Source organism: Calypte anna, chromosome 21 (genome assembly GCF_003957555.1).
Source record: "Calypte anna isolate BGI_N300 chromosome 21, bCalAnn1_v1.p, whole genome shotgun sequence".
NCBI classification, from domain to species: domain Eukaryota; kingdom Metazoa; phylum Chordata; class Aves; order Apodiformes; family Trochilidae; genus Calypte; species Calypte anna.
In genome coordinates, this window is record NC_044266.1 from 7,457,421 (window position 1) to 7,484,276 (window position 26,856).

The window sequence follows — 26,856 nt, forward strand, 5'->3', positions numbered from 1 at the left end:
AAAATTACCTCACTACACCTCAGGAGACTCTAAGTGCAATTTTCTCTAAATACCTAATTTTCTCCCAGGCCAATTTCACCTGTTTTCTAATATGCAGCTGTGACACCTTAATCACTTGTAAAACACTGTGCTGGGTGCCCTCTGATCTACAGAAGAGCAGTCACAGCATCTGAGTGCTCCACTCCACTCTGCTTCAGCCTTCCCTGACCTAAATGGCTCACAGCATCCTGCATGTAGCTGACAAGAAGCCTTGCAGCAACTTGGTGTTGAAGTCAGATGGCTGCAGTCCATTAGCAACTGCCCAAAAGCTGAGCTCTGCTTTCCAAGCTAGCTGATCCCTCTGATACATCATTTTTATTAGTTTGAGATTTGACTTGGGAGACCCACAAGCAGAAAGATGGAGTTTTTTCCTTGGGTTGGAAGTGTGGATGGAATTTAAAGTAGGTGAGGAAGGAAGCTATAAAAGATCTTGCTGTTATTCACCATTATTGGACAATACTGCTGATGTAAAAGGGAGAGGAGGTAAATGCATCATTGGTGATTGAGTCAAGCTGCATGGACAGAGGGACCCACAGGGGCCACTGGGAGCTCCTGTGCTCACCTGGATTCAAAAAGCAAAGAAACAGCAGCAGAGGAACAAAATTAAAAATAAGTGGAGAAGGAGGTTTCACACTTCTTTCTGCTTGGAAAATGAGCATGAAAGTTAGGTATTCTGGACAAAGAAATGTAATGTCTGGTACATTTAACAGTAGCTTTGTGGAGTGGACCCTGGATCTCACGGACTCTCATGGCTCCAGTCTGTGCTGCAGAAGATGGCCTGGTAGATTCACCAAGTGGAGTTACTAAGGCAGCAACAACAATCCATAGCTGAAGAGCTGGCCCTGAAAAATCCTACTTGTGCTTCCTCACCCCTCCAGTTCAGCCCCTGGAAGCAGCAGGAGTAAGTCTGCTTCTGGGTAGCTAGGAGGTCAGCTCACTCTGGGACCACCTCATCTTTCTGGGCTTTGGTGTCCACTAGTGAAATCCCTCAGTTCTCATTTTTCCCCCCTATTTTGGGGGTGCACCCCTGTGGCCCCAGGCAGCTGAGAGGGAGATGTCACTGCAGTGCCTGTCTGCTTGTGCCACGCTGCTGCACAGCTGAGGAGGAACCTGGAAAGTGATTTTGTTTTCCCTTTATCTCCACCTCCTCCTGCTCTCCCCTTCCCTTGTTGAAATCTGCTGCTGAAGGAGACACAGAGGCAGTCTGGGGGAGGTGGGGAGAGATGGCTTTTAATAATATGCCTACTGCAGGCTTGGTGTGTTCTGCCTAATCTTTTGTTTGCCCTTGCTCTGTATCAACTTGGCGAACACAAGCTACCAGCTTAGGCAAATAGGTAGCTGGAACAAGGAGAACAACACTGAGCACTGCCAGAGCTTCCCCCTCCTCTGAGCAGATCACCCTGGGCTGAAGCTGTAGTTTGAACTGTGGAGAAGCCATCAGCAGACAGAATGAAATGTGGGGCTGCTGTTTGATGTTGCTTTTGGTTTCCAGTGCAATGCAGTTTGCACTGGGAAGCTGGAGTTTGGGCATGGTTGGGTATCTCAGCAATGGAGCCTGTGTGGGTGTTCCTGAGGGTTCCCTTCTGCAGGGAAGTATTTTGTGGGAATAGACCCCAGGACTGTGTTGCTACACTAAAGGCAGTGGTATCTGGGAGCCAAGTGAGGTATGAGCAGTTCCAAATTTCTCTTTATGAGCCCCAGGGTTTGGAGTGGAGGGCAGAAGCAAGGTACACTGCTCCTTAGATCACCTTGTGGGTAAATAACAAATAAGGGGCTTGAATACAGTTTTCCTGAGAAAAGGAGTTTTCAAAGTCTAGTTTGTGGTGTTTGGTTTTGGTAATCATTCTTTAGCCTACATCAGATGAGGCCAACACCACCAGAGCTCATCAGCTCAAGGTATGATGCAGCTCAGCAAAGTGCAGCCTTTACCCAACCCTTGAAGCAAGCAGGTTGTTTCTCAGCATTGTTCTCCAGCAGAACTGTGTTCTCATGGTGTGTGGTTGTGATTCTGGCTGTCCTTATAGCAGGCAATGCCTGAGAAGTTGTTGCCTTTTTTCTCACTACGACCAACCTCCTTGCTCACCAGAAAATGACTTCTAAATCTCTTCTGAGTATTCCTCTTTTAATTGACCCTGTAGTTGAAGACAGCTTTTAAGTGAAGCCTTTTAGACCTTTAGTTCACAATGGTCTTTTTTTAAAAAGCCCAAACTCCTTCCTATGCTCTGTAACTACTATGACTTAATTGCCTCTTAGTACTTATACTAAGTACTGAGGTCCACAGGAGATTTCATCTAATGGGGCAAAACCAAGCTCAAAAAATGTCCCTAAATGTATGTGTGTTAGATCTCACTCTGGAGTTGTTACTGTCCTCCCAAGTGGCCCATTCCATCTTTCTAGCTACACGTTGCACTTTCACAGAAAGCACGTGTGCAGGTTGCTGCTTGCAGCAGACTCACGACTGAGGAAGGGTTTGTATCATGAAAATCCCACTCTTTCAGAAACTGTTAAAATGCCATGAAAGACAGCAGACAATTAGTGCTCTGCCTCCAAGTTGTTTGGGTGTAGCAGGATAATCCCTGGTTGCCAGGAGGAGCTGGCGATTTCTTCTTGGTTTGGAGGCAAACTTTCAGCATCTCTTTGTTTCATGGAGCACGACTTTCTGAGTAATAAGAGATGATTTACAGGATGTCATATCTAACCTTTGGTGAGATCTAAAGCAAGCCTTCAATAAATTAAATATTTTCTGAGAGCACAGAGCTACAGGCAAAACTAAGTAACCCAAACAGCACTGGTTTTCTTGCCTGCAAGCTGTTGACTCCCAGAATGTCAATTTCCCAAGAAAATTCTTTTCATTATGCAGTAATAAACTTAGTTGCTGCTTAAATATCCAGGAATGTTAATAAATGATATTAAATGTGATCTGCCCTGTGGTGGATGTCTTTCTTGCAGTCACCCAAGAGTGATACCTTGTTCCTTAAAGCCGGTGTGGCTTCAGCATCTGGCCATTGGGTTTCAGTATTTTTGTGAAATTCCTTGTGAACTGTATTCCAGTCACTTCTTGGTCTTCCTGGCATAAATTGAACAGATTGAATTATTTATGCCTGAGTGATTCTTGAGTAAGATTTGCAGGATCAGGTCCCAGATGTCCTGCCACTTTCTTTCCCACATATCCTTCTTAGGGCAACGTGTGCAGGCAATATTCTGGGTGGGTTAACAGGCTGGCACATTAAAATTAAAGAATCAATGTACTGTACACATGTCCAAGGATCAAGCTCTTCCTTTGTGTGCTTGTACATACAGATTAGGTGTGTTACAATAAATCAATGTACTCAATTCCTCCCGAGTTGCTGGAGGGATCCCAGGACTGCAGGGATAAAGCAGAGGTTTTATCACTCTTTTCATCAGTAAACATTGCAAATGATCGATTAGACAGGGAAATGTTCAGGACAGCTTTTGGTTATCAGCTCTTCAGCTTCTTAAGTCCTTTGGAAATGCACTGGGACCACAGGGGCCTTCCAGAGCATTTCCTTCCCTTCCTTCCCATCTCAGCACCGCAGGACCCTGGGCTTTTATCCTTCTTCTAAAATGTCTCATCCCTTCAGCTCCCAGCAGCACCCAGGCTGCAATGGTTCCATCATTCCATCCAATCTCGGGTAGGCTGCAATTACTGAAATGAAACAACTTGCAACTATCTCAGCAAACAGCCCTGATTTGGAATTAATCACCATCTTAATTTGACAGCCAGCGATCTTCTCCTCTCCTCACCCACGCACGGAGCCTGCTGCAGGGTGTCTGGGGGAAATGAGACGTACAGCCTGGGTGAAAGCCTCTTGAAGTGATCAGCCAGAGACTTGGTTGGAATATTAGGCAGTAAAGCAGGTTTTCTAGAAAATGAGATTGCCCCTGGCAATGGTAAAATCCATTCAAAGATTAGAGGATGTCGGGTGGATATGGTGACATTTGGGAGGCAAGAGGTATTTTTCTTTCTTAATAATTTGTCTACTGAGGAGGTTCTAAATTTAATAGTTTTCAAACACAGGACCCAATCCTTCTCTTGTCCTCGTTTTGTACCTGTTTCAGTCTCACTTCGGGTTTAAGCCTGGGAGAGAGATGTGATTTCTGAAATAACATTAAAATCCAGGCATCTTGCATGGTTTCCAATTGGGTCCATGTATATGAGAAGTGAGTGGCTCAGCTTCATCAAAAAACTGATGTTTTAGTGGGGAAGGGGGCAGCAAGTGACTGTTTCTCCCAGGCCAGGTGGTGATGCTCTCAAACATCTCTTGGAAAGGGTCTCCTAAACCAGTGGGACTTTTGAAGCCCCCATCTCTGCCCAGGCTGGGCAGGGTAATGAAAGGCTGGTTTCTTTGAATGAAGCCAGACAGGAGATCTCTGCAATGGGTGGTTTGAGTAAATTAAGCTTTACAAATGCTGCCACTGCCCATCCCCCCTCACATATGTTCCCACTTTCTCCAGTATTAAAAAAAAATATAGTCTGCAAAGCAAAACTGTCTTGAATCTCATTGCCTTGTCTGCTGCTTTACAAGCAAAGAGACACCTTGTGGGTCATACACACCAACTGTACGTCCATTGCTGAGCTGTGCAGAATAGGACCATAATCAAAGAGATTATGCATGCCCATGCCTAGTCCTTGCTAGATTAGCTTTTAAATATTTCTGTTTTCCAAGGGGAAGAAATAAATAAATGAAGTGTTCTTCCCTGGGGCTGCAGCAGCTGCTGGGGGGATTGTGCTTACTGTTGGCTGTGCTGCTGGAGGTGATGGCTGAGATTAAAGAGTTGGCATAGGGCTTGCAGTGATGAACCCCAGCACTGGCAGAGGACACAGCAGTGCTGTCCTCACAGCCCTAGGGAAGAAAGGGAGGTGGATCTCTGGGAAATGCAGGACATTTCTGCTCCTTTCACCCAATACTTTATCCAAAATGGGGAATAAAGGAAGGTTTTCTAACAGTGCTGAGCCAGGACTCATATGGGGAAGAGAGCAGTCAGCATGTGGGTGGTGTGGGAGACAAGGAGCAGGGACTGACCTCTCTGGGTCTCAGGCTGACAGCAGAAGGAGGTGGAAAAAGCAGCCCAGGCTGTACTGAAGCCTTGCAGAGGGGAGAAAGGGGCTGCCCTGTCTTGCCCTCCCTTACCCTCTCGTGAATCAGGGGAAGCTTTGCTGGCTCCAGCAGAAAGCAGCCTTGGCACCTCTGGTGCTTTGAGGGAGGATTGATGCTGGAACAAAGCTGGCAGAGCACACGACCTGATTTTTGGGAAGTGCTGAAGGTATCTCTGGCTTCAACCAGAATCCATGGGAGCAGCAGGTGTGTGGATCACCATGTCTGACACAGCCTGCACAGCCTGCCTTCCAGGAATATTAAAAGGCTGCTGTTAAACAAACTGTTACAGTGTCATCTTCAGGGTGTGTGCCAAGTTTCAGCCTGGTGCAATCTGAAAAGTGGAGATAGAGAACCTGGGAAATGGAGACACATAATGGAAGCACTGACAGATGCTTAACTGCGAGATTTCCAGGCCCTGATGGCAGGATAATTTTGTGTATCTAACTTTATTTTTAAGGCTTGGTTGATAGTCACAAAGAATTAAAGCTTGAGTCATTGTTCCAAAGGAATCTGCAAGGCCAGGGTTCCTGTTGTGCCATCTTATACTTTCAACACAATTCTGGTTCCTGATTAAAATACTTCAATGTGTTTCTGCAGCTGGCAGGAGGTTGCAGCTGTTTGTGCGATGCAAAATGTAATAAAAGTTTCTGAAAGCAGTGAAAAACATTCAGCAAATCTAAACTAGAGTCAAGTCCATTGCTCCGACTTTGACTGAACCAAGCTGGTCCCTTGGCAGAGCAGGACTTTCAGTTGCTTCCAGGAAGTTTTCAAATTAAGAAAGAAGCCAACAATGAAAATAATTTCTCTAGGCTTCAAGTTCTGCAATGTGATGAGCCAGGATTTAGAGGTGATTAAAAGTGATGAGCAGCTCCCCAGTCCCTGCCAGGGCCCATGCACTCCAGTGATTTATGGCAGCAAGCACAGGGAGACAGGATTCCCTGTGCTACTGGTTTGGTGCCTTGTGTTGTGTGAATGAGTTGCTGGTCCCTGCTAGGATTTCAGCCAGGGCTTCTGCAAGCAGAGAGAAATTGTACAGAAGTGCAGCACGAGGCTGTGAAAATGGGTCTGACCTTCTGCAACCCTGTTTCTCTGCACAGAGTGACCCTGGGGTGCTTGGGCAGTGGTGGGGATGGAGCCGTGGGGAGGCAAGTGTGAGAAATGTGGGTACAGGATAATCTGAGGTTATTTTTTGGTTTTGCTGTAGTACCTGCTCATTCTTTTAGACCTCTCATCATTCCTGATGATTTGCTTTTGGTTATCCCAGTTCCCTTACAGCTTTCCTAACACAGTGGCAGAAGTGGGTGGCACAGTTCAACTCAAGGTCCCCTGTGAGAGAGGCAGGGTACTTACTTCCAGATGTGTATCTAAAATCAGATTTTTAAAATGTTTATTGAACCACTGGACCTAAGGACTGACCTGGCCTCAGGAGGGAGGCAGCCAACAGCCCAGTGCCTGCTCGGGTGCTGTGAGGAGATGCCATCCAAATGTGGCAGCACCTCCAGAACCTCCTGACCTCACCTAGGCATCTCAGACACTTTGCTCTTTCCAGGGAAAAAACAAAGGTATAAAATGTCAGAGGTGACCACAGCACCAACTTTCTTTCCTTAGTACAAGCTCAGCCCAGGGAAAGCTGCTGATCCCAAAGAGCCTTGATAGAGACTTGATCCAAGCCTAGACCCAACCAGGGAACTCACAATGTGAGGTTTTTTTGGCCTGCAACTGCATTAATAAAGAGGCTAAAATATGCCTCAAATATTGTTTTAAGAAGCTAAGCATGAGACATCCTATTAACGAAAAAAAAATCAAAATCAGCGTTTAAATTGAAATGGAATTGGGACAATCATATAAAAGCTACAATGATAGCATGTTTGAGGAGTGTGGGTGATTAGACCCAAAAGCCCAGTGTGTGCTTGGTGCCTCTGGCTGCTCTCAGCTTTTTGGAGGGATGAGATGATGCAAAAGGATGAAAGGTTGGAGAGGGTTGGGGAGCCAGAAGCCCTCCTCCACCCTCTATTGATGGCTCCATCAACATCAGCAGGAGGTGATTTTTAGGCATAAAACTTGTGCATAAAGCCTGAGGATAGAAAGATCATGGGCAAATTTCACAAAGCTACTGTCTTTTCCAGAATTGTTTATTTTCTATTACATCTTTTATCACCCTCTTATTAGGCAGCAGCTATTCTGTAGCTGCTCTCGATCTCTTACCATCGGGTGTCAGCATTGATAATCAATTTTCTGAAGCACAGATCTTTTCTGAGTTTGAATTACTTGGATTTTATTAAATAAATGTGCATTTGTGTAGAATGGAAGCTTTGCTCCTTATCAGGATCATCTGTCTTGGTGAAATGACTTGGAACAGCTGTTCCATGAAGCAAAATCTGATAGAAACACTGGGACTAGATATAAACACAAATATCTGTCACTATGGAAACAAAAGTTACTGAGAGATTGCTCCAAAAGCTGTGTTTCTATATGTTTCTTGTCCTAACTAGATATTCCCATGGGATTTTGCCAGCCACTTCACTTAAAACTGCCTAGGAAATGTTCTTGCATGTATACAAATGACTCCAGGGCAGCAACTCTGGATTTGGGTACCACAGAACTCCACTGGCAGAATCCATGGGATTACTGCTTTATCCCAACTCCCAGGGGCTGGGGAGGGACAAAACACCATTTCAAAATATCCAAAGGCAAAGCTGAATTTAGATAGTTGTAGAGGAGAGCACCTGCCAGTTTAGCCCAGTTCAAGACTGGGATGCATCTGACTCTGCATTGCTGTGAGCTGGGTGTGGAGGGGCTGGGCTGCTCTGCTCACATGCTGAGCTGTAATCTGGATAATCAGAAGCTTTGCTCCTCCATCTTCCAGCTGTGTGACTTCTCTGGGATTTGAAAAAAATTCATTGGTGCATGAAGAAGGTTCATTCCCTGCCAGAAGGGCTGCAGTTTAAAAAAACAGTTCCTTTGCTGACAGAGGAGCCGTGTCTTTAGATAACCATTGGAGACTGCTGAAATAAATCTAATTCCTTGACTAGTACCAGCATCTTGCAGACACGAGCGAGCAAAGACCTTGTCAGTGATGTTGGCCAGGGGACAGAAATCACCACCACAGGACAAAGGTGGCTCTGTTTGAAGGGAACAACTTGCTCAGCCAGAGGTGGTGTCACAGCTCAGAGTGTCTCAGCATCCGTACACGGCCCCAAAATCTCCCTGCAAAGGAGCTGCTTCTCCTGGGCTTCCTTGGACCTTCAGTCTTCTTTTTGCAGGAGTTTTAAGAAAACCCACAGTCACCATAGCAACCAGCAGCTCTGTTGCACATGTGGCTTCTCAGGCCACACGTGGGGACTGGGTGCCTTCACACAGGGATGTGGGGCTCAGCACCCCAATAACAGCTGGAGCACTGTGTGGCAGAGGTTTGGGTGCCCCTAGGGAGCTGAGATGCAAGTTGTTAATGTGCTTTATGCACCAAAACCCCATCCTTGTGCTCTTGCCATCCTTCCCTGTTTGGCTGTCTAGATTGAGGTGGGGAAATCATTATTAATTGTTTTAGCATCTGCTCTGGTAGATGCCTGTGCATCCTGATCTTGTTATGGAGGCCACCAAAAGGCCACTTTCCTCTTTACTGTGCTTCTTTTGCAGCCAGCCAGCCCACAGGCCACTGCAAAGGGCTTTTTCTACAGGCTCCCCAGAGGTGTTTTGCAGCCTGGCAGCATCACTGAGCAAACCAAGCAGGTTTGTTGTGGGGTTTTGCACAGTTTCTGTTGATGAGCATCTTGCAAACTTTTGCTGAATTCCTCCTGATGATTCCCAGTAGAGCTGGGAGCACATCAAAGCAGAGAAACAGGTCAGACACTTGTGAAGGACTCATCTCTCCAGTGACTGACAGCTTCTGTCAGAGTGCTGTTTGGGGGTGGGGGTTTTCCTTTTGAAAAATCCTACTGCCCTACTTCAGACACCAGTGGCATGTAATCCAGTCACCAGGCACCTAAGTTTGTCAAAGAGCAAGTGAAATCCAATATATATTATTTAAAGGCTTCTTTCCATAGAAATCTTGTTCCTAGTTATAGTACAGGTCCATTTTAAAGGACCAGAGAAGAAAAAGCAAAGAGCAGAAACCAAGGCTCCCTTTGGGGTCTGGCTGCTCCCATCTCTGTGGGAATGTGAGGTCGTTTTGAAAATGGTGATGGGCTGACTTCTGGCTTCCCAGGCAGCCCTGGGTGCCCAAGGTCTTGCCAACCTGACCAGCATGGGTGGATGCTGAATCTTTGAGAGACTTTCTGCCCAGGTTCAGTGTCACAGGTCAAGAAAATTAACCGTAGTTAGGGAAAATTGAGGACAACACTGCATCTATTGCTCACCCACCAGTTAGTGGCACTTGAGCTAACAGACGAATGCAAGAAGGAAGCTAATCCTGGTCTGTCTCAATAGCTAGTTCCTGCTGAATCCAGCAAGATTTGGGTATCTAATTCCTTTGGACTCCTCCTCCTCTTTGCAAATCCCAGTCTGGTTGCTTCCAGTCATTCTGTCCCAGCCCAGCCTAAGCCCTGTTGGCAGGCACCGAGCTCAGCAGAATAAATTATCCCAGCTTGTCAGCTCCTTCCCCACTCTTTTTGCAGGGGTTTCATGATTACTGGGGAGAAGGGGGTGGGTGTTGTGCTTGTGTAACCACGGTGGCTGTGTCATTATACCCACAGCAAACGTTTTGAATAAATATTAAATAATCTTACAAAGTTAGACCTTGTTAGCCCTGGCAGCAGAAGGCAAGCGGCTCTGAGGCTGTGAATTGAGGGCATGGGAGGGGGAGGTCGGTGCCATTCAGCCCTTCTAAGGAGCCATTCAGGGTGTGTGAGCCCAGGGAGATGCCTCCTGCATAACTAAATGGCTTTCCTGTGCCATTAGGATTCAGGAGGCTGCGGGAAGTCACCAGGACACCCTCTCCATCTCCCCTCCAACTTGCAGCAGCAGTGGGGTGAGATGAGCTGTGAATCCTGCTCACTTTGTAGCTCCTGCTTTGCCTTCCCTTGGCATTTACCAACTCCAAAGATAATGATAATCAGAAAATAATTGGGATCTTGTTAATTTACCTCCTTTTTTTTTTTTTTTCCTTCTTTTTTTTTGAATTTACATGGAATCCCCCAGGGCCAGCTCAGCAAAAGCATTACAGTGCCTATTTCAGAGCATCCCCAAGGGCACATGCCTATGGTAAGCTTTGAGGTATGATCACAAGTAATGAGAAGGGGTTTGGAAATATCTGCTGATAGATGAAGGTAGAGGAGAACCCCATGAGATCGGAGAATTGCTTCCAAGTAGATGGATCTGTGGTCAAAGCATGGCCATGGGGGTGCTGGTGACCAGTGTGATATGGTGACCTTGCTGGGGGGAGCAAAGCTGCAGGGGCTGAGAGCTACTGAGTGTTAAACTGGGGCTTTAGAAAGAATGATAGATTCAGGCTGGGCAGTAGGCAGCTTCCCCAGATCCAGCATAATTGCCTCTTTAATCTGCTCAAGAGATTCCTGAGATGCTATCTCCTCCTTTTGATGAGGGTGGTACAAAAAGAAAAAAGAGGGAAAAAAAACCCAAAACAAAACAGGCACATGATGTGAATTTATTTGCATCTTCCAACAATAAACCAGTCATTCTGCCCAGGAAGTGCTTTAATGCCCCTTTATGCAGGTTTTTTGGGGTGTTTTTTGGTTTGGGTGGTTTTTTTGCTTTGGTGTTTTTTTGTTTTTTTGTTTTTTTGTTTTTTTGACACCCAAGAATTTATTTATTTATTTACAGATTTCTTTTGCAGGGGTGGAAAATGAGAGGCAAAAAAACCCCCAAACCTTTCCACTTTATTTTATTTTATATGTTTTATTTTGTAAGCTGGGGGCTGGCTGATCTTGCCAGCAGGTGGGAAAATGCTGCTGCCAGAGAGCCTTTGGAGCAAGTCCCTCAGCCTGCAAAGCAGTTGGAAATCTGGAAATCAATGGCAGTTGTCAGAGTCGAGCACTTCTATCCCACCTTTATCACTCACTTTTGCCTGTTCCAGCTCACAACTACACATCCAAGAGCCTCTGATGCTCATCCTGCTTGGGATCTGAGCTATGGATCTTCAAAGCCCAAAATCTGGGTATTTGCTGACCATGACTATAGCCAGGTGAGAGTCAAGACTCCAGTTCCATGCTCAAACGTCTCAGAATCCCAGGCAGAAAACTGCACTGTGATGTTTCTCCTCTTTGGTGTAAATTACATCTGGAAAATGCAGAATTGTTAGGATTTTGAGATAGGTGCTTTATTTCAACTTCACTTGCTAGAAACGATGTTGTTGTGCAGAGTAATTACATAATAAATTTGTTAGAGGGATATAAAGCCATAAAAGCAGTGGTAATGGTTTGCAATTTAATAACTGAATTGTAAATGAATTTTCCTATAGCAGCTTTAATGTACCAGGCTGCTACAATTAAAAGAACATTCTTTGGGGTGCCTTTAATTGTTGTTGTTGTTGTGAAGTTCAGTGTCATTAATTCTCTGGTTTAAAGAAGCCTTGTAGTTCAAGCCATAAAAGCAAGCTTTGACTGCCTCTGCAACCAAGAATATACTGTCCTGGGGAGGGTGTTTTGAGCCTGTTTGTCACCTAAATATGCTGAGAGCAGCCACTGTGGAGTTTCACCATGCCCTGAGCTGATGACCTTCATCCTTCCTTGTCTCATCCACATGGCATGTGGCATTTTCTGACATGGTGGTGCTGGAAAGCCAAGAGGACCTTGCCATGCTGTCTGGCTCAGGTGGCAGAGACACACTGCTCACAGCATTTAGTTTATATTATTTATCTATTTGTTTGATAAAAGAAGATCTAAAGTGCAGGGCTGCATGTGCCCCCCAGCCCTGGAGCTCTCTGGGCACAGGGGGTCCCTGGTTTTGCTCCTGCTTTGAGGATGTTATTCCCTCTTGCAGGCCATAGAATCATAGAATTTGCAGGGTTGGAAGGGACCTTTAAAATCATCCAGTTTCCAACCCCCCTGCCATGGGCAGGGACACCTCCCACCAGCTCAGGTTGCTCAGAGTCCCATCCAGCCTGGCCTTAAAAACTTCCAGGGATGGATGGGGCTTCCACCACCTCTCTGGGCAACCTGTGCCAGTGTCTCACCACCCTCCTGGTGAACTTCTTCCTAACTTCCAATCTAAATAATTTCTTCCTCTCCTCCTTTCCCACTCTCTGAATCTCAGATGTTGCACAGAACCAGTTTGACCTTACTTGGAAAGAGTTTTGTTTGTACGGGTGCTCCAAGGCACTGAACCTTCGTGTGGTGGTTTCAGCAAGTGTCCCCAGCCCTGGTTTCTCTGCCTCATCAGCTTCCTCTTCTTCTCACATTCACCTAATTACAGCTTTCCACTTCAACACCAGCATCCCCTCCCTGGCCTGTGTCAGAAGGAAAGGCCATGAAATACAGTATCCAATTTGCATTTGAGCACCTTTAGGGCAATTTAAATTTTTGATAATTATTGATGGCGTGTAATTACGTTGCCAATAACACCAGCTATTTCTGTAGAGGGGCAAGGGACTGTTGCACTGTTGTGTGCTGCAAATGCAAATTGACACAGGCAACCCTAACCTCACTCTGGTGGGTGATAATTAAAAGCCACAGTCATAGTTAGGGCCAGGGAAGCTGATGGAGACCTGACACTGCTCCCAAGGGCAGCTCTGAATCCCCTCCTCCCAGCAGTGAATCCAGTTTTAAGGGAATGCAGAAGATCAGGGTGTGTCTTAATGCAATATTTTCTTGTGTATCTTTATTGCTGACACTCGAGCTTCAATTTCAGGGTTTGTTTTTTTGGTGTGGGTTTTTTTTTTTCATCAACCCTTAATGGTAATATGCTCGTGCTCCATCCCTGCCCCACTTCCAGCAGGGATTTGACCTTGCAGTTATTTCTCCATAATTGTAAAATTTTTTTTCCCTCGTTTCATTCTAGACTGAGGCAGGCAATAGAGAAAAGCAATTTAGCAAATATTGGTCTAAAGCATGTTCTTGGTGTGCCTCCTCCCCTCCTCTGCAGACCAGGAGTGCAGCAGTGCTGTCTGCAGAGTTTTGCAGGGAGCTGCTCCTGGGTGCTGGGATGTGACTGTTGTCAGGGGACAACTCCTCAGGCTCTTCCCAGCCCAGGGAAGTGGTCCCAGTGCTTGACTCCTGCATCACCAGGCTTGCTTGCTCAGGGGAAAGGTAGCCAGGAGGTGACTGCAGCCCTGCTGTGCTCCCAAGGCTGGGAGAACAGCCTGGAAACCATCCTCAGCCTCCCTCCAAGCACCAGAAACCAGGGTTCATTTGGCATCTTGCAACAAAATCCTCTCCAAAGTCCAATGTGCAGCTTAAGGCTTTGCTATCAGGTCTGAGGGGTCCAGATAATTTGTAGGGTAAAACCTGGGTTCCCTACTGCAGAAAGCACCACCCATCCCTGTCCAAAAACCTGAGGGGTGTCTTTGGAACAGAGAGTTTGCTCTCAGGGAGTTTGCAAAGCTGCCCAGCCACTGCTTTGTGAATGGGAAAGGATTAACTGGACCAGGGATGTGATTCCTGCTGCCAGGCTGCCTCTCTCCAGCAGGAATCCCTGGGCAGCAGTGGGTGCCTCTTGCTGGAGCATTTCTAGGTGCAGCTGGGGAGCAGGGGAGGGGAATGCAAAGTGTAAGAAGCCACTGTAAAACCTGAGGGAAATCTGGAGTTCACAGCAATGGACTTCAGGCAGTGAAAAAGCTTGGGTGAGAATGCTTCTGATGAACCTAAAATCCTCAATTTCCAGTTCCCCATGTGAACACACCCTGTGCAAGGTCTCGCCCTTCAGTGGCCACACTGCAACTTTCTCAGTATTTCTTAGGAAGCTGCAGGAACGTTTTGATCTTGCACCACTCAACCCAGTGCTTGTTCTTGACCTTGAAAATTTGCCACCTGCCATCTCAGCTCTTCCAGGACTGAGCCTGGTTGAACTTGTGACACATCCCTGTTGGTGTTTGCTGGGGATGGAGGTGGTTTCTGTAAGCCTGAGACAGTGTCTGTGCAGCATCTCAGCCTTTTTACTCAGCACGTGCTTCCACAATATAAATATTTAAGTATAATAAACAATTATGATCAAGTTTCTTGGGTGACTGCATGCAGCAAGTGAATTTAAAATTCATTTCCCATGGGTATTCAGGCTTCAGGTTCACTTTCTACGAATGTTTGGGCTAATAAAACTTCATTGCACAGAAAGGGAATACAAGAAAGATGCAAATATGACAAGGGCAAATTTGCTTAGGAGTTCAAATGAATATTTACCAACTTTTTAATTATTACTAAGTATTCATCCCTATTTTCTATAAAAAGATTATTTTAGCTTTATTCTCCAGGCTCAGTGAAGCATGCTTCCTGAAGGTATGATATAGATTGCTTTCTACTCATGGAAAGTTTTGTTACCAGCCAGGAAGGACTACATGTAACATGTACTTTATTTACAGAGTCTCTACTAAACTCACGGGAGTTATCACCATATTGATTAACATCTGTATTTTAAGGCTGGGATTTTTTCAGCAATCCCAAGGGATGCAAGAGCCTCTGCTCCCTCTGGAATGGGAGGAGTCTGAAGCAGATCCCCATTTCTGTTACAACCCCCTTTATAACTTGGTTTGTCTCAGTGTCCTCCCAACACTGAACCCATCCCAGCAGGTTTCTCTGCTGTTCTGGTGGATTGCTGCCATGCTCCCTGTTTTTTTCTCTCTTCAAAGCTGTAGATTTCAGGTCTGGATTCTTAGATTTCAGATCCTGATACCATTATTTTCTTCTGATTTTCTTTGCTCGGCTTTCATTTAACACTGCCCTCAGTCCTGAGGATGCTTTCACTTCACACAAGCTAAGCTCATTTTTGGAAGGACTTGGGGGTGACACTGCCTCCTTTCTGCCTGAGGCAGAGGTAGCTCTGTTTTGACATCTTCATTTGATTTCCAGCCTAGAACTGGAAGAGATGCAAATTAGCAATAATGAATATTTTCATTAAAAGTGTCTAGATTTTATATCTGAGAACAGGATAATGATGCTGACACTTTCTCTAAAATGGTCTGAAGTAGACCTGGGCCACTTTATTTTTCTCATCAGAAAAGATAACGTTTATTTTTTAAAAATGTATTTTAATGTAACTGAAATTAGAGTAATTGCTAATTATGTAACTGCAAATGAGGCAGATCTTTCTCCCCAGGAGAGTTGGTCCAGTGCAGATTATGAGCCATTAGTTTTAATGGGATGTCATCAGAAAGCAAGGAAATCAGCCAAACAGTTAAGTCATTTCTGGTGCTTGTCCAGAGCTTTTGGATAGTGAGAGGCATGTAGGATGGAGCATCACCCCCTCCCCATGCAGGTCTGGCCCAACATTCAGCCTGGGCACATCAGTGAGGGTCTTACAAAAGGTGCCACAGGTTTTTTCCTTCACCCTTTGTCTTGCACTGTGACAAAGCCTCAGCTCACATCTTCTCTCTCAGGTTGGAAGGCCCAGGTTTTTCCAGGCTAATTGTCCAAACTGCACTCAGCACCTGACAAAACTTCATCCCAGGGTTTTTAATGGGGCAAGGTTTTATTTTTCTGCAAGTATTGAAAGGAAGTTTATAACACAGGAACTGCCCAGGGGCCAAGTGCTGGGTTATGAAGTCACTGCCTCTATAGAATGAACATCTTACCCTCAGACAAGCTACAGGATGTGGGTATTGGTAAAATTAAATGCACTAGAATAGCTTTGTAGATAAATATCTCAGATAAAACCTGCTGACAGTGAGCAAACACAAGAGCTTGGCAGTTGTCCTGCTCTGTTTAATTGCCATCAATGGGTTTTCTATTTCTCATCTTCTAAAAATCTCTTGGCCACCAGTCCTGCCACCTTAGAGTTCTGAGTCTTGTCCTGAAGACCTCTGGGGTGACGATAGTTCTGGTACCCACAGAACCCCTCCCATGCACTGGAGCTTAACAACATTTAGATTTTTCTAAGGAATCTATCTGGCTATGCTATAAAAAAGTATTTATTTAGCATTTTGCATTTTTTTTACAGTCTTACATGTGTGCCCTGCCTTTCTTTGAGACCACTCATAGTGGTTTCACCCTCTTTGATGAGAAGTACATCAGCTTTCCCTTGGATCCCTCTTACTCCACCAAGCCTTCATCTGAAGTCATCTCCCTCTTCTTCAGTGTACCAGGCCTGGGGAAAATTCCCCCCCTTTCATGAAAAGCTATTAATATCAATAATATTAGTATTAACAACTCTCACCTGAATTAGCAGAAGGTATTAGTGCTCCAGTCCTCCTCTCTAGCAGAGAATTGAACTCTTGAACTCCTTGTGCTGTGCCAGCTGATGGCCAAGGGGTATCCATCAGCTCCACAGATTGTTCCCCATGGCAGCTGGGAATCGAACGGAGGGATCTGGGTCTGGATGCAGCAGCTCACAGCTGGACAGCCTTATCTTGTTTTCCCTAAAAGAGAAGGAACTGATAAGGAATCCTCGGAGGTTATGCTGCAGAGACAGGAGCTGGGTGGGATGGGTCCTGGCTGCCTGGTGCTCCCCTGTGAAAAAGGAGAAATGCAGGAATAATGGGAATAATTTCAGTGATTTTAAGTGCCATATATAGAAGCAAAGGAAAATCCCCAAGTGTCCTGACGGCATCTCCACTTGATCTCTGACAGGAACTGACTTAGAGCCTGAGTTTTTCAAAGGCTGTTAATCGCCTTGGTATTGATTTTATACTCAGATACTTTATCACACTTACGTGTTTGGTGCAGGGGGGGTTGCTGGTGGTTTTAAAAGTAGTTTTATTTTTTTTTAAAAAGTAATCTATGTCAAAAGCTAAATGGACTTTATTAGAAGCAGCACATCCCCTGTCCTTCCATGCCTGTGTGTTACATTGGGGTGAATCAACCTTCAGCAGATTTCATTTAAAAAAGTAAACTCGGTGAATTCCAGTGGTGCAACTTTATCTGTGTGTATTTTTAGAGCTTTCCTAGTTTAGTGGGGAATGTAATTGTATGTTTGTAATCTTATGCAATACAGGATTAGTCTACGCTGCTGGTAGCATCTTGAGAAAAAGCAAAAATCAACTATTTTTATTGTTCCACACTCCCCAGGCACAGTCTTGTTAGGAAAGTAGCTGTTTTTTAGCAGGGCAGTCCTCAGTCTGGGTGTGCCCTGCTGCCCATGCTGCTAACAAAACGCAGGAGGATGCCAACACTTACACCAGAGCACACTTTCCCTTACCTGAAATGAAAAGCAAGGAGGCTCTGCCCCGGCGAGCCTTGTAAGAATAAATTCTGCTTCACTCTTGTTTCAGTGAACAGGTCCTGTGGGGATTCTGGGGATGGTAATGTGCAGCCTGGGTGGCAGCAGGGAAGGTGTACTGAGCATGTTAAATCCCCTCCCACTGACTGTGGAGCTCTCCATGTCTGCATTAATCTTAGGATTATTTTAGAGGCCTGAACCACACTCCAGATCTGATCTTTTACTTAGTGCACAAATATCATCGTCAAAAATTTCATTTCTCTCTAAAATCCTCTTTTTTCAGGATGCTTTAGCTGACTCTTCCATTGCACTCTGCCCTGTAGAGCCCATTTCTAGCTTGCTTTGCTGGGGAGGGCGATTTGGGGAGGGTGAAAGGGCTGATCTACCACTGGTTTAGCTCATGGTATTTATTGCCACAGCTGAAATGGATGGGCACAAATATTTATTTCTGCCTCCTGCCTGACTGGGGGCAGTGGTTTTGCCTGTGACCTGCCAGGCTAAGGCAACAAGAGGGTCATGAAAATTCAAAGTTGTCTGAATTTCACTGTGCCTCTTGCTAAAGTCAAACCATCACAGGAATTGACTTCACGGGACAAAGCATCTGTCAGGTGGATGCTGATGCTGATTCAGTGACAGGGGACACTGACCCACCCCAGTGTGTCATCAGTGTCTCTGTAAGAAACAGGGAGGCAACCCAAAAGCACCTTTCCTGCCTCTGTCTCACTAACACCTAATTTATTAGGTATACATTTGTCTGCTGATTGATCACAGGATTTTATTCATGGCATCTATTATCCTGGTTAATGCTTCAGAATCTCCCTATTCATTTAAGTTTTTAGGTGACCCTTATAATAGTGTCTGAACAGCTTGTAAGTCAGGCCTGCAAAGCAAATGCCTCTGTGTACTTCCCATTCTTCCCTTCCCAAGGGATGTAGTCTGAGTAAGCCTGTAGGATCTGATCTCCAAAATCACCTCTGCAGCTTTACCAAAACCTAAGCACAATTTTTTTTCCCTCCCTCTAATTTGTGACAGGGAAACAGCATTTCACACAGACTTTGCTTGGAGTTCTCTTTCTTTGCTCCCCATTTCTCTCTTCCTTTATGGATATTGAGAGAATCCAACCAGTTGTACAGACCCAGCATGCAGGGGGGTTTGCTGAGCAACAGCCAAACCACAGCCCCTGCCAGGCAGCTCAGCTCTGAAACCCCAGAGGGGCCAACACCAGAGCTCAGGGAATCCTTCTGCATCCTTCTCCTGAGGAGTGGCTGGTCCAGGGCAACAGCTTGGCCTGGTTCTGGTTAAGTGGGACCTAAGATCATCTTGCACTTGATGATCATAGAGGTCTTTTCCAATCTTAATGATTCTGTGATTGAAAAAACAGCTCCTTAGGGATATTCCCACCCCAAACCATAACAAATAAGTTTTTTGCAGCAAGATATAACCAGGCAGCTCTGCTCATGTGGATGCACCTCTGGGGCTCACCCCTTCTCTTACCAAGATCTACAGCACCTCCAGTAGGAACAAGCCAGCAAACCTGCTCCCTGGGGGGGAGAGAGAGCTGGGCTGGAGACCACCACAACTCCGAGGTGTGATTTATCCCAGCACCATCCTCACTGTGCTGTGAAAGCAGCACTTCACACACAGCCTGCAGCAAAGGAGACATTAAAACAGGAGGGTGGAGCAGAATTAGGTTTTTGTGAAGGTTTACATATTGAGATGTAGATGAGGTCATTTTGAGAACAGCTGCAGCTTGTCAACCATTTTTGGTTGGGTGAGCTTTAATGGCTTCATTCACCTTGCAGTTTCAGGGACCAACCTCAGCCAGGTGGGAGATGAGCAACAGGTTCTGTCTAGCAGATTGAACCAATCAAATAGTTTGGGTTGGAGTGACCCTTAAAGGTTAGGTAGTCCAGATGACCAATATGCTCCATCAATGGGCAGAAAAAAACTGAAATCTGTACTGAATCCAAATAGTTTTACTTTAAGCAGAGACCCTGAAACTGCTGGGCAAATCCCAGTTCTATAGAATAAACAATAGTTAAGAAAGCAGAACACCCAAAACCCTACCAGTTTTGGGGACTTTGCTGAGGCAGCTCATCCCTGACCCTGATACCTGCTTGTGAAAAGCTGGCAGCTGACATCGTCCCCACAAATGGTTCAATAGAGGCTGAACCTTCCCAGATTCATGGGATTGCTGTAATTCATTAAACAAACGTTGTGTTTAATCAAGCTGCCTATAAAGGCTGGTGCCATGGATGCACTCAGCTGTGAAATATGCTGTGAAAGTCATTTGTTTGCAAGGGGTCTAGAAATCTGCTTCCTATTAACAGAAAATGGGTTTACTGGAGAAAAATCTCCTGGAACACGTTTTTCTCTCCATTATCCCTTCGCAGTGGGATTCCTCCAGGTTTGCTCTGGGTAGCTGAGATGTCTTTAAGCTGGGAGGGGGGGGGGCAGGGGGGAGGGAGGGTGTGAGTTTGTTTTGATCCATTAAGCTTGTATCTTGCATAATGATGTAATTCCCCCAGTCTCAGACACTTTATAAACATTAATGGGTTTGTTTCCCCTGTCCCAAGAGATGTGCAGCACAGGGAAGGTCACCGGGACCATCTCGTCCCCATGGAAGGAGGTGGGGAAATCTATCACTGCAGCATTGTGGAGAAAAGCAGAATATCCACTCAGATGTTTAACCTGCCCATCCTTTAATCCTGTTTTCAGAAATCATTAAGGGAAGCACTAAAGCGTTGCAGGTACAGCACGGCAGCAACGCGTCCACCAGGTTTGCATTAAGATGCTGCATGCTCTGCCCCAGTGTTTTATGAGCGAGAAGGGGGGGTCAAATGCACCTATAAATACACCAATAAAACTATGACCTTTATCGAAGGGAGGGAAAAAAAAAGTGTAAACGTGAGCAAGTGTTGTTAACTTGGATGGAAGTGACTTAATGGAGATGTGCTGCAAGAGATGAGTGCACTCGGGGCACGCTGCACTTTCTCTGGTGATTGCTGCTCAAGTTTGCTGGGCTTTGGGAGAGGATTTTCTTGGTGAGTTTTTCTTTGCTGCTGAATGGCCGTGCAGATGCCTCTGGTGACATTTGGAAAGGGCCAAATTGCTGGGTTTTTGCACTGTGGCTGGCCAGGGTGTAACAAAAATCCCAGCCCTGGTGATCTTTTTCCCTGCCACAGAAGGTCAGGTTTAAAGGATGTGCTGAAAGAAGCTGGGAACAGTCACAGCCTTTTCACCTGGGATTTGTCACTGTAAACAGAGATACATGGAGCAGCTGAGAAAATAATGTAAATATACTGACAGAAGGCAGGGGTTTTTTGGTGGAAGCAATGCACAAACAGATAAAAATGATCAGCAGAATCTACATAAGCCTTCATCATCTCAGAGGTCATCATTCTGCAGGGTGACACATTGAAATTAATTTTTATTAAATTCTGTCTGATTATTTAATTAGGAAAAAAAAGGATTTAATTGAATCAAGTCAAAGGGCCATATTAGATTGCATTCAGCCTTAACACAAAAGGCTTTTCCCATTTGTTAAACCTGTTCCTCTGCATATTGTACATATTAAACTACAAAAAGTGGTAATCTGAACAGTGAATTAGTGTTTGGAAGGCCTGAATAGTACTCACGTGCTACTGATCCCTTTTTCATCTCCTAAACCTTTTCATATTCCCTTTACTGTACTCCTTAGGTTGAAATGAGAGCAAAGATGATAGGTAGTAATCTCAGATCTTCCTCCATCCATATTTATACCATCCATAAGTTTTTTTGAGAAATAGCCTGCCTGGTTGTGCTGCTATGGCTAGGATGTGTTTCCCAAAATTGAGTTGTTTTCTTTTTTTTTTTTAAGGCTATTCCTTGATTGCCTGAAAAGATACTTGGTGTAGCTAAGACTGAATGGAAACTTGAGACTTGTTGGTGTTTACTCAAGTCCTCAGATGTTCCCAGCCCCTCATCTGCATGGCCAGGAACTCCTGTCCATGTGGGACACGCACATGCTGTCAAGCTCCTGTCAAAAGCTAGAACTTAAAACATTAAAAAATGATAATAAAAAGGGTAAAGCAGTTTTGGAAGTATTTCTAATTTTGGCTATTTAATTAGTTTATAATTTTTTTTGTTCATTCAGAACTATCAGGAGAAAGGGAACGAGGCCCAGTTCATTTCCTAATGTTTCATTTCATCCAGACTTTGAGGGTTTCAGCAAAGGTTTGGCCTTCCAAATGGGCATCAGTACAAGACAAAACATCCTCAGGTATCACACCTGGAATGCACACCCTGGTGATATTTTTGATCCTTCCTCCTGGGTGGCAGTTTTGCTGCTGGAGCAATGATCAGGACCTTTCTGCAGCTTGGTGGGTTGCCCTTATCACAGAACCAGAGTGAGAGATCTTGGGTTGGGAACACTCTGCCAAATGGTGTCTCAGGATTGTGGGCACACTGCTCACTCTCTCCAGGCAGAAGCTCAGGGAAATCAAATCCTGTTTTGAGAATCAAAATCAATATTAAATGGACCCAGCTGTTCCCTAGTGAGAACAGGAAGATGTATGGGGAAGGGGAGAAAATCTTTCAAGATATCTTGAGGGGAATCTCAAAAAGAGTTAAAGTAATAAGGAAGATCCTTTAAAGCAAGGTTATTAATTTACAGCTGAGCCCACAGTCCACTTTAAGAAACATATTTTTTAAATAGCACCATGGGCTAATGTGGAAGTTCTCTTGCTCCCGTAAATCAAAAAGATTTCAGCACTGCCAGTGCAGGAACTCAACTGGGTTAGATAGAGTACACAGAATAATTTGGATTTTGCTTCAGCAGCTGAATGTGTTCTTGGAAGGCTCAAAGAAGTTTTAACCTGATTTTTTATGATAAAAATAATGTTTCAGTACTTTAAACAGAGTCCCTTTCTGCTGCAGCTCAGATTTTATTCAAGTGCAATGACCAAATTGTACATACACGGTGCTGCAGTTGCACACAGGTTAGCTGGTGACATACAGAATTCCCTCCTTTGCAAGCAGTTTGCAGCAAACACTCATGTAAATTAGCCATGAAAAACTGTGCATTTATCTTGATGAGAATTCACTTTCTATATATACCTAAAGAATTTTATCTTATTCAGGGAGGGCTGCATAGGTGAAGAAAGAATTTCTGAAACCAAGTCTTTAAAAATTTTGGTTTATTTTTCTTGTGTGTGGTTCCTGCTCTTGTTGGGAATTCAGTAAGGAAAAGAGTCCTTTCCACTGATACTCCAAGTGCCCTGGCCCAGCACTGGTGATTGGGTTGCAGACACTGCTGGAAACTCTCAGTCAAAAATGCTTTTCCCTTGAAAAAGCCACTGTACCATCTGAATACCATATTTCCTTTGGTTCCCAAAATCCTTTTAACAAGGTTTAGATGCTGCTTGATGAAGACTTGGTCCATTTCACTCTTGGAGAGCTGGTTGTACACACTATCCAGAAGGGGTCTGAGGTTTTGAGGGATCCAGGTCCACCTTAGTGTTGGTTTTCAGTCGATTGACATGACCAATTTACCCAATTTCTGTTCCTAAAAGCTGTCTGAGGACTCTGTGTGCCAAACCCCTCTGCAGGGCCACATCCCAGGACTGTCACTGTGTGGGACAGGGACGTGTTTCTGCTTATCTCATGTCAGGCTTCTACTGCTTATCCTTGCAGCTCTCTGAGAGGGAGAGCCCCTTATTTCCATCATTTTTTCTGTATTTTGGCTAAGGTCTCTGCAATGCCAGCAGTAATGCAAAAGGAGCATCCAGAAGTTCAAGGAAATGCTCCCAAAATCTCAGGTTGTTCAGCCAAAAGACTGAGTTTTAGCAGATAGTGGAGGGTTTGGCAAATTCTACAGACAAAGGCAGGACTGTGTCTCCTTTTTTTTTCTTCGGGATTGTGATATTCTTTGGCTTTTCCCTTGGCCAGAGCCCCAGCTCCCCACCGTGCTTCCCACACCCCCTCACCTTTCCGCAGGGCTCCCCCACAGCTGCCCTGGGGGTGGTTCCTAATCCCCTCTGAGAACTTCTGAAGATGCTCCTGGCTCAGCTCTCGGGTGCAGGGATGATTCCGAGCGGTCCAGCCCTGCAGGCCAAGCTTCCCCGAGCAGCACTGTGTCATTGGGATGGGGGCTTCACCCCACTTGCACGGCTGCAGCTCCGCAGCCTTGCTGCAGCCCCGGCCCTGCCAGCACCCCTGTGCATCCCTGACAGGGAGACCTCAGTGCTCCCTCTAGCAGCCACCAGCCAGGAGACCAAGGAATTCTCGAATTTTTCACCCTGGGTTGGTGCCACATGAACCTCCAGCCCAAGGACTCACCTTACCCATTGCTACAGCACCGGCAGCACACAGGTTGCCCTCTGGCTCCCGCCCTGCTCCCTAACATCCTTCCAAGGGAATTTTTGGGGGCCCATTTTACCTCCACCTCTGCTGCACGCAGCTTTTGGGGATGACCACGCACCGACGTGAACCTGAGACAATTCGGAGAAAATCACTCAATAAGTGGCATTTTCAGCACTGCAGCGCTCACCGCACCCGCGCAGAGGCACCGAACTTCCCGGGGGGATATCGGGGGGTGTGTGTGTGTCTCCATAGATGCGGTGCTGCCGCTGCAAGTGGCTCCCCGCACGCCCCCCCGCCCCCCTTTTTGCTTGCCCGCCCCGCGCAGGAGGGACCCGCCTCCTCAGCAGACGCGGAGCGCCGCGTAACGCCGCGTAACGCCGCGGATGCCCTCGGCCGAGCCGCGTTCGCCTCCGTCGCGGCCCTGCCCGGGCTGGCGGGGGGGGCAACAGGTAGGGGGGGGCAAACCTGTACCCCTGGCACAGCCCCTTCCCCTTTGCTCCTCCCTCGCGTCCCCCTTTGTGCAGCCCCCTCCCCTTTGCTCCCTCTCCGCACAGACCTTTTCCTTGGCGCCCTCCTTGCGCGGCTCCCCTCTTGCACAGCCCCTTCCTCCCCCCGTTTCTTTGCAACCCCTGTTGCACAGCCCCCTACGCCCAGCCCCCTCCCCTCAAACCCTTTCTTGCACAGCTCCCCTCCCATTTGCACACTGCTTGCACAGCCCCCCTGCCTCTCTCACTCCCGGCCTTTTGCACGCCGCTTGCAGCCCCCCCCCCCCATTTCCTTTTCTACCCCTTTTACAGAGCCCCCCTCCCCTTTGCACGCCGGCTGCTCCCTCCTCACGCCCCCCAGGCCCAACCCCCTCCCTCTCTCTCCGCTCCCTCTCGGCAGCCCCTCCGCAGCCCCCTCCCTTCTCCCTCCCTCCCCGTCACAGCCCCCCTTCGCCTGCCCCTCGGCACATGCAGCTCTCTCACCTCTCTCCTCCTCTTCCTCCCTCCCCCAGGCCAAAATCCTGCACATGATGGACGACAACAAGCAGCTGGCGCTGCGCATGGACGGGGCTCTGCAGGCGGCGGGGCAGGAGGTGTCGGCGCTGCGGGCCGAGCTGGCAGCCACCGGCCGCCGCCTGGCAGAGCTGGGCAGCGACCCGGCCATGGAGCACGGCCCGCACAGCGCACAAGGTGGGTGCCGGCCGCGACCCCCGGGCAATGGGAGGAGGAGTGGTGATGATGGTGGTGGTGGTGGTGAGGGGTTGGGGGGGAACCTTCCGGCTGCCAAGGTGATTATTGTTCATTATTGATGGGGGGGCTGTACCCGCCGGCTGCGGATTCCCCTTTGGATTCTCCTCATTCCCGGCTACTTCTTCAGGCGCTCTCGCCTCCCACACCCCCAGCGCAAAGAGGATTCCCACACCCCCCTCCTGCTCCCCCACTTCGCCTTCGTCCCCAAACTTCGCCCTCCCCCCAGCACGCCGCTGAACTCCCTGCCCTGCACGCCCGGTACCCCGGGTTCCCACAAGCGGTTTCGTAATTCGGGAGGGAAGCAGCCATGTTACAGCCGCGATCCCGGCGCTCCGGCCCCACCGTTCCCCTCCTTGCCGCCGGCAGGTCGGGGGCTGGGCTGGGCTCGGCCGGTCCCGGGGGGCGGCCCTAGACCCCCCCTCCCCGGCAGCAGGAGTGCTCGGTATCCGCACGGCTGCAGGAGGCCGATCCCCGAGCAGCCACTTCCCAAGGTGTGCTTTTTCCCGAAGTCTGGGGTGAGAGGCTGGCACAGCTCCTCTGCCACGCGTGGAGCCCCCTCCCTCTGCCCTGAAACCCCTAAAAAGTTGGCAGCAGGCCTCGGGGCTGGGGCAGCAGAGGCCGAGAGTGGAAAAGGGATGTGTGGGGGGAGTGGGGAGGGGTTGATGCTCTTGGCTTTGCGTGAGGGTTAGCAGCCGGGGTCCGGATGGTGTCTGCAGTGTTCTGGATGGGGGTCTGGCTCTCGCCTGGCTGAAATTCACGGTTTCCTGCTAATCAAAGTAGTGTTACCATTGCTGCTACTTTAGAAACACTTAAATACAAATATATGTATATTTGCCAAGTTATTACATGCTTGTGTGACAATTCAACCTGGAGCAGCCTTGGTGTTAGTGCAAAAATAGTGCAAGCCCTTGCCTTTCTTGATAAGTGAACCAACTTTACACCTGCCTTATAAAAATGTCAGTAGCTGTTACGTACTCGTTACTTGTTTATCATATCTCTTGGTGTGGCTGTTAGGCATTATTTAACAAATTCTGGTCAAGCTGTAGCTTTTTCAAGGTAGCGTAGCTCTTGATGGGCATTGCTGTGCTGTTGCACTGCCAGTGGTGTTGTTGGTGCCATTATTGCAAATTGAATTAGGGGGATTTCTCTGTGGGTTTGTTCTGTCCAGTTTGTTGTGTTTTGCTGTTTTGGTAGTTGTGGTGTGGTGTGTGAATTCTACCTGTTCAAGTTAATCCATCATCAGGTGGGTTTGTTGGGCAGCAGGAGCTGGACCCAGCAGAGCTGCCCGGTAGCACATGGGGAGTAAAGTTATGTGTGTATAACTGGTATGTATGGTTGACTGTGGGTACCATCTGGACTGAACCCTGCCCTATACTGCAGCCAGGCTACTGAGGCCCTTTCTTTTATAAAAATCTGCTGAAGAGGCAGAAGGAGGATGCCTTCATCCTCCCCCGCTGGAGTGCAGGGAGCAGGAATGCAGCTGGAGAGGGCATCAATGTGAGTGTGAACTGCAGCCTTCCAGCTAGAACAGGAGGTAAAATCCCTTGGCTGCTCAAGCACGCACCTATTTCTGTGGTTATACAGTGTTTTGTTTCTTCTCCAGGAGATGTTTGGAGAGCTGTGTGTTTTTGCAGAGTGACAGTGCCTTTATTACAGCAGCACGCCCCAGGAAGAGGGGGGGGATGTGGTTCTTCAAGGGTCAGGGTTTCTCTTTTGTCTTCCTCAGAGGTTTTCCAATCTGTTGAGCGATGGAAAAATTCCTGTTTGGTTTTCTTTACTGTCAGCTTGCTGGGGAGCAATCAGTATACTGTCACAGTGTCAAAGAAATGCCCTGTGTCCTCCCCAGTGTGTGCCCTTCTGCT

The 26,856-nt window shown here is 46.9% G+C and overlaps 1 protein-coding gene across 1 annotated transcript in view; it reads left to right on the forward strand.

The window, feature by feature from the left end:
* The first annotated feature begins 24,099 nt into the window (after positions 1-24,099).
* The window catches only part of KAZN (kazrin, periplakin interacting protein), a 73,235-nt gene continuing 70,478 nt past the window's right edge, over positions 24,100-26,856 (forward strand). The window contains exons 1-2 of the mRNA XM_030463806.1: positions 24,100-24,208; positions 24,757-24,934. Coding sequence (XP_030319666.1) covers positions 24,143-24,208; positions 24,757-24,934 — 244 coding nt within the window. The 5' untranslated portion in view covers positions 24,100-24,142. The remainder of the gene's footprint in view (positions 24,209-24,756; positions 24,935-26,856) is intronic.